Source organism: Ananas comosus, linkage group 16, assembly GCF_001540865.1.
Source record: "Ananas comosus cultivar F153 linkage group 16, ASM154086v1, whole genome shotgun sequence".
Taxonomy (NCBI): domain Eukaryota; kingdom Viridiplantae; phylum Streptophyta; class Magnoliopsida; order Poales; family Bromeliaceae; genus Ananas; species Ananas comosus.
This window is the reverse complement of record NC_033636.1, coordinates 10,503,091-10,516,084: the sequence shown is the minus strand read 5'-3', so window position 1 is coordinate 10,516,084 and position 12,994 is coordinate 10,503,091. Positions and strand designations below refer to the sequence as shown.

The window sequence follows — 12,994 nt, the reverse complement described above, 5'->3', positions numbered from 1 at the left end:
TTTAGTACCCTGTGGTTTAAAGTGTATCAAGTTAGTACCATGTGGTTTCGTACTTTCTCACTTTAGTACCCTGTAGTTTAAAGTGTATCAAGTTAGTTTCCTGTGGTTTTATTTTTGTATTAAGTTAGTTCCTTGTTGTTTTATTTTTGTATTAAGTTTGTACCGTGTGATTTTTAAAATATAGGGTACTAAAGTGAGAAAGCGTGAAACCACAGGATAGTAAAGCGAGAAAGTGCGAAACCACAAGGTACTAACTTGATACACTTTAAACCACAGAATACTAGAGTGAAAAAGTGCAAAATCACGTGTACTAACTTAATACACTTTAAACCATAGGGTACTAAAGTGAGAAAAAATGAAACCAAAGAAAGGTATTTGAAGTTTTCCCATAGTTAAATTATACCTTAAAAAAAAAGTAAAATAATAATCCCGTCCAACCTAATAAAAAAATTTTTACAATTCTTCAACTCCACATCCTCCCGTTAAATTTTAAATTCTAATATAATATTTTTGATATTTTAAATTTTAAATTATAAATTTCAATTTTCAGTTTCAAATTCCAAGTTCCAAATTTTAAGTTTTAAAGTTTAAAATTTAATCTTGTATTTAAAATTTCAAAATTTTAAATTTTAACTTTAATTTAAATTTTAAAGTTTCAAATTTTGAAAATTTCAAGATTTCAAATTTAGAATTTTTGATTGAAAATTTAAATTTAAAAATTCAAAAATTCAAAAGTCAAAATAAATTTTAAATTATTAGAGATCATTTGGAATTATATTTAAAAATGAAGCTGTGAAATTTTTTGTAGTTGCAGAATTTTTTAATTCATTCTTAATTTTAGTTTTATTTATTTTTTTATTATTATTAAAAAAAAAACTGATTAGACCGCCGTGCGCTTTGGTACCGCACTACCGCTCCAAAATTTTCTCTATTTTTTTCACATCCGTAATTTTCGAGCTTCAGCGTCGGAGCAAGGTTTTAAGTGCCCGTCGGTATGGACCATATTCACCGTATCAATACGATACTGACACGATACAGACCCCGTGCCGATAGCACAATTCAAAACCCTCTATTATTTAAATTAATAAATAATTTTTTAAATAAAGTTTAAAAGATATGATAAAAAACATACTAAATAGTTAGAATATTTTGTTACTAAAAAAAATAAATATTTTATATCATTATGTGTCGGCACCGGCACGCATCGGTACGACTCAGCACGGACCGTGCCAGACTGTGCTGGTAAATTTTCAGCACCACCCGTGCTACGGCATTTAAATTCTTGCTGGGGGAGCGCACGTCGTAGTTAGTTTTCTTCCCTCTCTGCCCATTAAGAAGAGAGAGAGAGAGAGAGAGAGAAAAAAGAAGAGTTTGCATGTAAGCTTTCCACACCTGAGCTGAACTCGATTACCGTTGGCCCGAGATTGCAGTTATGTCGCTGCTGCATTCACGTTCCACTTTTGCCATCCTTGTGGCCCTCCTTGTTCTCTTTTCGTGCCATCACCACCGTGCAATTTCTTCACGGGCTCACGCCGTGGCCGTGCTGCTGGACACCACCAACGCCGCCACTGACCGCCTTGCCCTCCTCTCCTTCAAGTCCTTGCTGACCGATCCGTCACACGCGCTTAGTTCGTGGAACGAGTCCGCTCCTTTCTGCAGCTGGCAAGGCATCGAATGCGGAGGCCGCCGCCACCCAGACAGAGTCACGGCCTTGAGCTTGTCCTCGCTCAATCTCGCTGGAGCCTTCCCCCCCTCCGTCGCCAACCTCACCTTCCTCAAGACGATCGACCTCTCTAACAACCAACTCGATGGCCAAGTCCCCATCGAGCTTGGCCGCCTATCTCGGCTGCAGTACTTAAACCTCAGCCACAATTCTCTTCGCGGAAGCATCCCCGCAGCCCTCGGCCGTTGCTCGGCCCTCGAAACCATTGCTTTAGGATACAACCAACTCGAAGGTGAGATCCCACCCGACCTAGCAAACCTCTCCTCCCTCACATATCTCGACCTCTACCGCAACACACTATCCGGCCAAATACCCCACTCACTAGGTAACCTTACCTCCCTCCGTCTTCTCAACCTAATGCGAACCCAACTCTCTGGCGCCATTCCTTCTACACTAGGCCGCCTCTCGAACCTCAAGTTCCTCTACTTAAGCATCAACAACTTATCGGGAACAATACCTCCGGCCATTTGGAATATCTCCTCCCTCGTCGACCTCTTGGTGGGCGGCAATGAGCGACTCACTGGCCGCATCCCACAGGATGTTGGCGAGACCCTTCCTCGCCTTGAAGCTCTGTTCATGTATCAAAACCAGTTCCACGGACCAATCCCAGCTTCACTAGCAAACGCCACCAGGCTTTCGGATATTGAGATCAATACCAACTTCTTCAGCGGCACCATCCCTCCAGAGATCGGATCTTTGCAGCTTCTTCAGAAGCTGCTGCTCTATGAAAACTCACTCGAAGTGAAAGAACCTGATGATTGGAGCTTCTTCACGGCCTTAACGAACTGCAGTAACTTGCAATATCTGTTGTTACACAACAACAAGTTAAGTGGGTTGCTACCAACCTCAATTTCCAACCTCTCTGTTTCGATTGTATTCATCACTCTCGGGTCAAACTCGTTCTCAGGTAACGTTCCCGAAGGGATTGGGAACTTGGTGAACTTAAACCTTTTTTCAATTGGCAATAACACTCTCGCAGGTAGTCTCCCTGCATCAATAGGGATGCTCAAAAACTTGCAAAAATTGGATTTTTCATATAATAACTTCACCGGAGAAATCCCGTCCACAATTGGAAATCTCTCCCGGCTGTTGGTATTATATTTACCTTCAAATGAATTTAGTGGGAACATACCGAAAACACTCGGTAACTTACATCATTTGCAGCAGCTAGACCTTTCTTATAACAAGCTGAGTGGTATGATACCTGAAGACGTGATGGCCATCTCCTCTCTCTCAACAGATCTTGTCCTCTCACATAATCTTCTTGTAGGACCGATACCTTCGGAAGTGGGAAATTTGAAGAATCTGGAGATGTTGGATGTACAAGGGAATAAACTATCCGGTACAATTCCTTCTACTCTCGGCGAGTGCCAAGTTCTTCAGTTTCTGTACGCACAAATGAACGCCTTACAGGGGAGCATTCCATCTTCTTTTAGAGCACTGAAAGCTATGCAAGAATTGGACCTCGCAAGCAACAATTTATCCGGAGAGATTCCAAGTTTTTTTGAGGATTACAGCAGCCTTTACTATTTGAATCTCTCTTTCAACAACTTCGAGGGTGAAGTGCCGAAAACAGGGGTTTTCTCAAATATTAGCGCGTTTTCAATCCGGGGGAATAACAAGCTCTGCGGAGGAATCAAGCAACTTCATTTACCACCTTGTAATATCAAATCCCCACAAAACAAACACACTTTTAGAACACTGATAATCGTGATTCTAGTTATAGTCGCTTCCGTGATTATCAGTTCAATCTTGCTATTGTTCTTCTTCTTCTATTCTCGATGTTGGCCGGAATCTGCAAGAGATCCTTCAACATCCCTGAAAGACCATTTGAGAATCTCTTACTCTGAATTGGTTAAAGCAACGGACGGATTCTCAGCGACTAACTTAATTGGCACGGGAAGCTATGGTTCTGTTTACAAAGGAGTATTGGAAGGCGAGGGAGAAGATAGTGTAAAGGTTGTGGCCGTGAAGGTTCTCAACCTTCAGACACCTGGAGCTTTAAAAAGTTTCACAGCAGAGTGTGAAGCCATGAAGAACCTTCGACATAGAAATCTCGTAAGGATAATAACTTCATGTTCGAGCTCAGATTACAATGGGAATGAATTCAAAGCGCTAGTCTTCGAATTCATGCCGAATGGTAGTTTGGAAGATTGGCTGCATCACGAAGCAAGCTCACAAGCTGAATCAAAACACTTGAGCCTTCTGCAAAGATTGAACATTGCAATTGATGTGGCTTCTGCATTGGATTATCTTCATTGCCACTCTGGCACACCGATCGTGCACTGTGATCTGAAGCCAAGCAACGTTCTTTTGGATGATGACATGGTTGCTCATGTGGGGGACTTTGGATTAGCCAGGTTCCGGACAGCCCAAAAGTCAGCAAGCTCGATCGGGTTCAAAGGATCGATTGGATACGTAGCACCAGGTTAGTGTATCACTGCCACATTTTTTTATTTTTCCTGTTGGATAATACTGTCTAAGCTTTCGAAAATGATATCATATACAATCTAGTTACTGTGATTCATGCATAAAAGGATACAAGGATAGGAAATCTGTGTAATGTACTCTAATTTTGAGCAACAATGTCAATAAATACACAACGAACCCAGAAAGATTATGAGACTTTTGTATATAGATCCCTTGCAACTTAGATAATTATGTGTTTACCCTTCTAAAGTGAAACTTTGCATCCATATTATCAGGAACAGCTAAATTTGTATAGATGGCCCTCTACTCTACTCCACGTAATAAAATATTAAATTCGAAAAAGCAAATGACCAAACGACAGTTTTAAAACTTGTAGAACAATTATCCTTTAAACCTTGGCAGATGTCGTATCACTAGTTTTTATGAAGACATTGACTTACAAACTTATTCATTCCCATATATCTTGATTGTCCTAGAGTATGGAGCGGGGAACAGAGTCTCTGCACATGGAGACATCTACAGTTTTGGGATGCTTCTCATGGAGATGATGACAGGAAGAAGACCCACAGATAACATCTTTAAAGAAGATCTAAGCCTTCACAGATATGTTGAGATTGCCTTCCCTGATAGGGTCATTGAGATTGTCGATACTCCCTTGCTCGCAGAACTAGCAGATGATGAAGACGAAGCTTTCGAAGAGAAGGAACCAACTGGCGGAAAAGCATTTCAGTGCATAGTTTCATTGCTTAGAGTCGGCCTCATGTGTTCAAAGCAATTCCCCACCGAGCGAATGCTGATTGGAGATGTCATCAAGGAATTGCATGTAGTTCGAGAAATGCTGCTAGGGAAGAAGGATGTGTAGAAAGGAGGAAATGAAGATAGAAAGGAAGCATATCTTCGAAACTATGCTTCATGATCCATGTGAAATCGTTAATGTTTCTCAGGGATGTAAACTTTATCCAAGCACACAGAATACGTGTATTTGTAGTTGGTAGTTAGCAATTTATACAAAAGCGCCTTGTAGGTGCTGGATAGACAAAGAGCTCTAATACTGCTAAGTCCTTTTTTTTTTTTAAACCTTTTGATGTTTAGAACAAATGTTTGCTGAAGATGAAGTATAAATGTTTGAGGAAATTTCTAGTGCCTCTTTCCTAGTCTCATGTAGTTTTGAGTAGACTTGAGGGAGCAAAGTTGAATTACTGAAACAATGCTGAAGGATCTAACAGGAAAAATAAATCTAGAAACTAGCAAAAAGGGAAAAAAAAACATATATTTAAATTGATAAGTAAGTAATTTGATGTAAAATCAAAGAACTAAGACTATGAAAGACAAGTTTAGGATTTATCAGCACATTTTGCTAAAAGTAAAATAATGTTAAAAAAAAAAGAAAGAGAATGATTTATTCATGGTTAGGAGAGGAGCACCTTTTTCATGGCTACAGTTATTTCAAGGCTCTGTAGTGGCCCCATCCTGGAGAATGAAGGGATAAGCCTCTCCAACTTCTATTGGCCCAAATCTGATTCCTCTGCTTCCTTGGCAATGCTAAATTAGACCAACAAAAAATAATAATAATAATAATAACTCCCAGAAAAAAAAAGAATTGAGCTAAAAAAAAGAAGTGGAGATGAACATACCTTTGCTCGAATAATAATTCCACCTCAAAATCCCAAATCCATCGAATTTACACAGCAATCCCACTAAAAAAAATATGGCAGCCTCCGCGATCGCCTCCGCCATTTCTTCTTCTTCGTCGTTGTCGTTGTCGTCGTCGCCCTTCTCCCGTTCGCATCTCCTCCCTTCTCGAAGACGACCACTGAAGGTGTTCGCCATGGCTAGCAAGAAGAAGGTAACCGCTTCTCCTCTCCTCCTTTCTCCCCCTCCCAGTCCGATCCGTATAAAAAAACCCCTAGACTTAAATTTAAAATATTAGATACTAATAATCAAATCCTTTATTACTAATATTCAAAATATTCAGTAAAAAAAATAATAAACGAAACAAATAGCGTACTATCTTCTATAAACATAATGAAAGTCCAGTTTTTAACACATGGCATAAAAGGGGCCGGGTAGGAGTTATAAGGGGTGGGCCCCAGCCGGCTGAGGTGGGCCCATACCTCTTTTATATATATTTTTATTTTTTATTTTTAGTTTTTTCTTTTCTATTGTTTTTGAGAGGCTAATTTTTTTAAAATCTATTAATTTTTCTCTCTCATTATAAAAATTTAAAATATATACATTTTTTTAAATAGTTTAGATTATATGTATTAAATATCAAATTTAATTTTATAATATTAATTATTTAAATATAAATTGTAGAATAAAAAATAAAAGAGCGATGGATGAAGTTTAAATTAATTACTTATTTAATATATTTAGTTGCAAAAATTGAATGAAGTACTAATTAAATTTATTGTAAACGACACATTCAAATTTTGAAGTCAATGTATTATTAAGTGACTTAAACTTAATATATAAAAAGGTTAGATAGTAAAAATTAAATTTTTAAAGGTTGGATAGCTAATTCAAAATAATTCGTACTTTAGAAAAGTTCTGTACGTTTTTACTTTAATTTTAATATAAAACTTAAATACCATATTTATAGTTTAATGAACGATAAATTTTACTTTTAAAATATTTTGAAATATCCAAAATGTGATTGGTTGACTTTTAATTTTAACAAGTAGGCATTCTAAAATTTATTAAATATTTTAATATATTCTTTTCTCAAATAAAATTACTAAATAAATAAACCCGATCGATGCTCAATTTTATCTTTGTTTGGATTAAAATTAACATATAAAGAGGAAAAATTGCACTTTTGATCCTTAAACTATAAAATACAGAACACTTTAGTCCTCGAATTTTAATGGATTATATTTTTTTTGTTGAAAGTATGAGATACGTAAAGTTTTAGTTCTCAAACTTTAATGAGTTGCAATTTCAAACTCAAGCTATTGCAATTATAAATATGGCTTATTAATTTTATAATTTTTTTTTTACTTCTTATATTTTAATTCTCATATTTTACTGTAGTAATTACCTTATATTTTTATTCTCATATTTAACTGCTGTATTTTAATATTTTTTTAGCATGAGGTGGCACAAATCTACTTAAATCTCAATTATTTTTGTGTTGAAAACTCCAGAGTTTGCATGTTTGGCACAAATCTAATAAAATCCAGAGTATGCATATGTGGCACAAATCTAATGAAATCCAATTTTGTGCATGATGTGGCACACACGCGTTAATTTGGCTAAGGGCTTCTCTGTTGCCTCAGCGGTTCCATTAATTAGCCCACTCCACCGCAACGCCTTGCACTTAACGTGCATCCTCCCTGTCGCCATGCTATCGTCGACGCGTCGCCGGCGAAGCTTCTCCATTCTTCCCGTCTACCGTATGGCTCGCCTACCGCCCACCTCCCAAGCAACGCGTTGGCACTCTATCCTCCGCCGTGCTCCATTTTGTACAGGTCCTTTCCCGTTCGCTGTCCGATCACTGTCTCATCATGTTGCACGTTCGCGCCACGTTCACCGGCGTTCTATAGATCTAGAGGAGGCCGGCGTCCAGCTTGCTGCCTTCGACCCATGTGGCTATATAAAGGCACTTGGACTTCGATGCCCCAACAACGCTGGCCTTCGATGCCCTACCAACGCTGGCCCTAATACCCTTCGACGGTGGTACATACTGTCTCCCCCCTTTATTTTTTTCCTTTTTCTTTTAGCTTTTCTCCTCCTCTTTTCCTTTGTTTGCTCTGTTGCACGGTGCCGAGCGAGAGGGGGCAGGCGATGCCGGCGCGGGGTGGCGGCGGTGTGGGAGGTGGCGGCGGGCAAAGGCGCGGCCGCGGCGAGCGCGGGCGGACTGGCGCGGAGCTCGAGCTGCGCGGCAGAGGCGAGACGGGGGCTGAGACTTGGGGATGCGAGCTAGCCGTGGCGCGTTGAGCGGAGGCACGGGCGGCGGCACTTGGGCGCGGGCAGTGCGTGTGCGCGCGGGGCGGGCAGTCGCGGGGCACACGCTGGTGGGGAGAGGAGCGAGATGAGGGAGAGGGAGAGCGAGGGAGAGATGAGAGGGTGGCGCCAGCCGAGGGGAGGAGATGGAGAGCATGAGATGGATTTCTTTTTTTTTTGTCTTTGTTTTATCTCTTTAACTTTTTTTCTCTTAAAATATTTTTATATATTTGTTCTTTTAAATACATATTAAAAAATTATACATTTTTTTTATTTATCTAAATTTTATTTATTTTTATAAATTTAAAAATATATAAATAATTTTAAATAATTAAATTATTTGGTTGATTATTAATATTAGAATTTTAATTAGGTGCAGCTAAACAATTAATCTAAAATATATAAAAGAAGAAAGAAAATTAAAATGAAACATGAAAAAAAGTTAAAAATAAAAAATAAAAATTAAAGGATAAAGATAGATAAGAAGTAATAGAGCGAAAAATGTCAAGAACATAAATCATATTTTTTCTAACAAAGTTATATTATACATTATAATAATAATTTCTCTCTTCATCTTAATTTTTGCTTAATTATTATTTTTTAAAGTTCAATCAGAGATCAGTGGGGTGGGACCACGTAGTGGGAGAGCAGGACGGAGGTTTTTTTTTTTTTTTTCCTCTGACTTTCAATTTTTTTTTTTGCTTTCATGTACGTAGAAGTATTTTGTCTATAAAAATTTAAAAGTATATAAAATAATTATTAAATAGTTTATATTATTTGTATATTAAATATAAATTTTAAATATTACAATATTGAGCATTTAAGATATAGCTAGAATTATACGATTAAAAAAAAGAAAATTGTAGAGCTTTAAATTAATTTTATATTTTATAAAATTTAATTGCGAGAATTGTCAAAATATCGTTGACTTGCTCAAATCTAACATATAAAAAGTTGGATAAAAAAAATTGAAAGATTGGATTTACACTTTCATCCTTAAAATAAAAATATAGGACGAATAACAGTTTAATCCCCACATTTTAATGTATTATGATTTAAATAATGAGGTATGTGATATTTTTATTCTCAAATTTTAATTAATTGTTTATTTTTCGGTTGTTTATATTATATAATTTTTTAACTCTTTGTTTTGTTATTTTTAAATTTATTTATTTATTTATTTCTATGAAGTCGTTCCGCCGCAACGCGCGGATTTTTCTCTTAAAACAACAAAGCAAATAAAGTGCTACTTCTCTCTATAATTTTTTTTTAAAACAAATCTAAACTTTCTAATCACAAACTAGAAAGCTTATCACAACCCCAAAGAAAGTCTAAAAGCCTTTTTTTAAAAATTTTTTTTAATTTTTTTCTTTTTTAGAGATAGGTAGCGCGTTATCCGTTTCGTTTATTTCATTTAGAAATAAATTCAACTGGAAATGCGAATCAACTAGGATTCGAACTTGGGTCTCGAGTACTAACCATCAAGCCTTTTGCCACTTGCTCTAGGTACGACCACATGCTCTAGAGACAGTCGGTAGAAGTCTAAAGGTTAGTTGTCTTGATTGGTACTTCTGCTCTCTGCTGTCAAAAAAGTGCAGTAGAGTACACACGAGATGGGTATTGAAAAATCATGAGCATAAACCCTACCACTGAACTTCGAAATTCGAATTCAAAACCATCGAATTTTGAAAATCTACTATACCAAACTCGGCAGCCAAAAAAAAAATCAAAATCCGAACCGAAAACAATCATTTATCTTCACCAAATTTTAAAATATACTATATTAAAATTAAAATATCCAAAGTAAAAAACAACTATAAAATTATAAAAAAATATATAATAAATAATATTATTTTTTAATATATTATATTATTATAAAATTGGTTTGAGTTTTAGATTCCAACCCGAATCTGTCCAATTTTAGTTTTTAATTATACTCATAATCAACATTATATTAATTCAACATCAAATAAATCTGCTTCATTCCGAATCGTGATTTGGATAAAATGTCGGGTGTCAAGCGCGTTAGCACCCTTTTCTGCTGCCCCAATAGTCCTTGGGCAGCGGGAAAAGAATCAACAGAACTTCGTGGAAAGATACCATTCTTGTTGAGAAGTAGATATAAAGCACCTATAAATTAATAAGGCTCCCAACGTTAAGTTGCAACTTATTAGATATTCAGCGTGTAATATTTATCGCGATTACCTAATGAATGAAGCAGGTAGCTTGCTATCTATTTTCTCAAAAAAAAAAAAAAATTCTCGCGATTTTGATTCAGTTCTGGGATTCATGACGCCAAGTTCGTATGGCCGCTTGTTGGTCCCAGTCTTCCTCCTTGCCTACGTCTCCGCCAACTCTTCTGCTGCACGCCTCTTCGCGTGCGTCTCCGTCCTCATCCTGCTTCTCCTCCACATTTGCATCTGCCTTTACGAGGCCGCGCCGCACGGCTCCCCTCACCGCCGCATCATCAGGGCTGCGGTCTGGTCGCTCTCCACTTTACTGACTGCGATGTTCTCGTACTGCGTCGCGGAGACCCTTCCGCTGCCCGTGGCGGTGGTCGTGTGGTGCGCAGGCGCGGCAACGGTAACCTTCGGGTTCTACTTGCTGTTCGTCTCTAATAATTGTAAGACTGACGGTGCCACTGATGCAACTGCAGCGGAGAAGCCAGCAGCTATCGATTAATGCTGTTTTGTACTTTTCATGAATTTGGGACGAAGTATGCAGCCGATCACCGCATGCGTACTTTACTTCAGCGTAATCTTATGTGTCATGTATTATACGTTTATTAATAAAATGGAATAATCCATTTGATGGTTGGATTTGTATAAAAATTGGTCTGATTACTTTAGCCACTCCAACTTCAAGAAGTCAAAATTTTTTTTAAAATCCTTTATTAGAAACTACGTAACCTTGTAATTCATTTTAACCGGTCCTCCAGGGCTCCAACCCTAAATTAAGGCGAAGGAGGCAACAGGACCACCGCTGCACTAGGACGCCAGATGACTCTCAGTACCAAACACCATATGACTCTCAATTCCAAATGGGTCTAAAGCCCAATTTTACGACAGATGACTCTCCCGACTCGTTCCGTTCACTCATGTTAGGCTACGAACAAGAATAAAATTCACTAATTCTGATAGTTGTTATTTATTTTATAAAAAATCAAATTTTAATTCTCATTCCACTCTAGAATGAAAATGACCAATCCATTTACGATGATATTCGATTTTAAATTCTGTATTGATTTATTTTAAAATAAATTATTTAAAACTCTCTTTCACAGATAACTTTTCCTCTTTCGTGAAAACTTTTTTCTTTCTTAACTAAAATCTCCCTCAAAATTCTAAATATTTCTTTTTTTTTTTCTTGAGATAAAGATAGCATGCTACCCGCTTCATTCATTTGGAAGTATGAATTAGGCTATAAGGGTGAGGCAAGAGCAGGTCTCAAGCAAAGTGAGTAAAAATAATAAAAATAATAAATAAAATAAAATAAAAAGTTACTTCGATGGGATAATTTGCCCCCACATTGTACTTTAATTGTTTGATTTTGCTGACGGCTAATAGGAGGTTTGTCGGAGTCCTTCGAAAGATCATATTGTTTCTGACCTCCCAAGTAACCCACTAGCAAGCTATAAGTCCAGTCAACCTATCGCTCTATATCTGGCACCCTTATCTAATCATCCACATATTCCGGACCAATTTCACGTCGTTTCCAATATCCTCGGACTGGATGCCGTCCAAAGTCATCACCATTAGGAATCTAGTAAACACGCACTGTGTAAATAAATGGTCTACTGATTCTTCTTCAACCCCACACGGCACACAAGCTGTGTTTCCGACCCATCCTCTCTTTATCAAGTTGTCTACCGTCGAAGACCTCTTCCTGAGGACAATCCAACAAAACACTTTTACTTTTAATGGTATTCGAAAGTTCCATATTTTGTTTGCTCGGACGTCCCTCGTATCCCCATCATTCAAAGCTGAATAGGTCGATTTCACTGAGAATCGACCGTCAGAGCTCCACCTCCACAAAACTCTATCCGGCCTTTGTTCTGCTCTAAATTCGGATATCCTTTCCCTAAGTGCTGAAAAGCTAGGCCTTGATCCGAACTCAACAGAACTGTTTCTCCATATGATTTTGTTCCAATTCCACCCGTCACACGTCAAACAATCCTTAATTCTCATGTTTCTGGGCGTTGCCGTGTCATACATGTCCGAAAATAATGATTGTAGGGGGACTTTCTCACACCAGCGGTCTGTCCAAAGTCGATGGTGCTTCCATTTCCTAACATGTACATGGATCTTCCATTTCCTAACATGTACGATACGGCCCATTTGAAGATACTATTGTGGCTTAGAATTCCTTTATGAGCCAAATATTTTTAAATAATTTATTACTTTATTTTTTTATTCTGATATAATTTAAATTGAAGTTTTATTTTTATTCTAATCATAAATCGGACGTGCTCTCAAAGCCAACCGGGCATAAGACCCAGTCTCCCCTACTGGGCCTAAAAATGAAAGCCACGTCCGGAGGATAGGAGACGAAGACCGCTATTTATTGACTAGCGTGCGACGAGACCCCAGTTCCATTGACTACAAAGTCTACGGGCCTACGCCACATCATCATCTCTATTCAATCAATCAAATATTTTTTTATAAAAAGTTAATAAAAAATATATTTTAAAATATTATAATAGAGTGGATGAAGCTTAAGTACTAAGGATCCCGTTGGAACATAACATAGTTAAATTATTATAGTACATTATCTCCGTAGAAAAAAATATTTCTCTGAGATGCTTTGGAGACTGAAATAGTTAAGGATGTGTTTGGTTCCATTATGATTGTTACATTGTAGCAAAAAGGTAGTTTTTTAAAAAAAATGTTAAAATGC

The 12,994-nt window shown here is 37.5% G+C and overlaps 3 protein-coding genes across 3 annotated transcripts in view; all 3 read left to right on the top strand.

Annotated features, from left to right (window-relative positions):
- On the top strand, positions 1,377-5,221 carry LOC109722626 (receptor kinase-like protein Xa21). Its single transcript, XM_020250727.1, has 2 exons — positions 1,377-4,151; positions 4,630-5,221. The coding sequence occupies exons 1-2, from the start codon at positions 1,433-1,435 to the stop codon at positions 5,013-5,015; spliced, it is 3,105 nt and encodes a 1,034-aa protein (XP_020106316.1). The 5' UTR covers positions 1,377-1,432; the 3' UTR covers positions 5,016-5,221.
- The window catches only part of LOC109722128 (receptor kinase-like protein Xa21), a 15,248-nt gene continuing 7,845 nt past the window's right edge, over positions 5,592-12,994 (top strand). The window contains exon 1 of the mRNA XM_020250015.1: positions 5,592-5,999. Coding sequence (XP_020105604.1) covers positions 5,862-5,999 — 138 coding nt within the window. The 5' untranslated portion in view covers positions 5,592-5,861. The remainder of the gene's footprint in view (positions 6,000-12,994) is intronic.
- LOC109722629 lies at positions 10,358-10,929 on the top strand. Its single transcript, XM_020250733.1, has one exon. The coding sequence runs from the start codon at positions 10,388-10,390 to the stop codon at positions 10,778-10,780; it is 393 nt and encodes a 130-aa protein (XP_020106322.1). The 5' UTR covers positions 10,358-10,387; the 3' UTR covers positions 10,781-10,929.

Coding starts and splice junctions, on each gene's coding strand:
- LOC109722626 (XM_020250727.1), top strand. CDS start 1,433: ATGTCGCTGCTGCATTCACGTTCCACTTTTGCCATCCTTGTGGCCCTC. Junction 4,152..4,629: donor GATTGGATACGTAGCACCAG/GTTAGTGTATCA, acceptor TGATTGTCCTAG/AGTATGGAGCGGGGAACAGA.
- LOC109722629 (XM_020250733.1), top strand. CDS start 10,388: ATGACGCCAAGTTCGTATGGCCGCTTGTTGGTCCCAGTCTTCCTCCTT.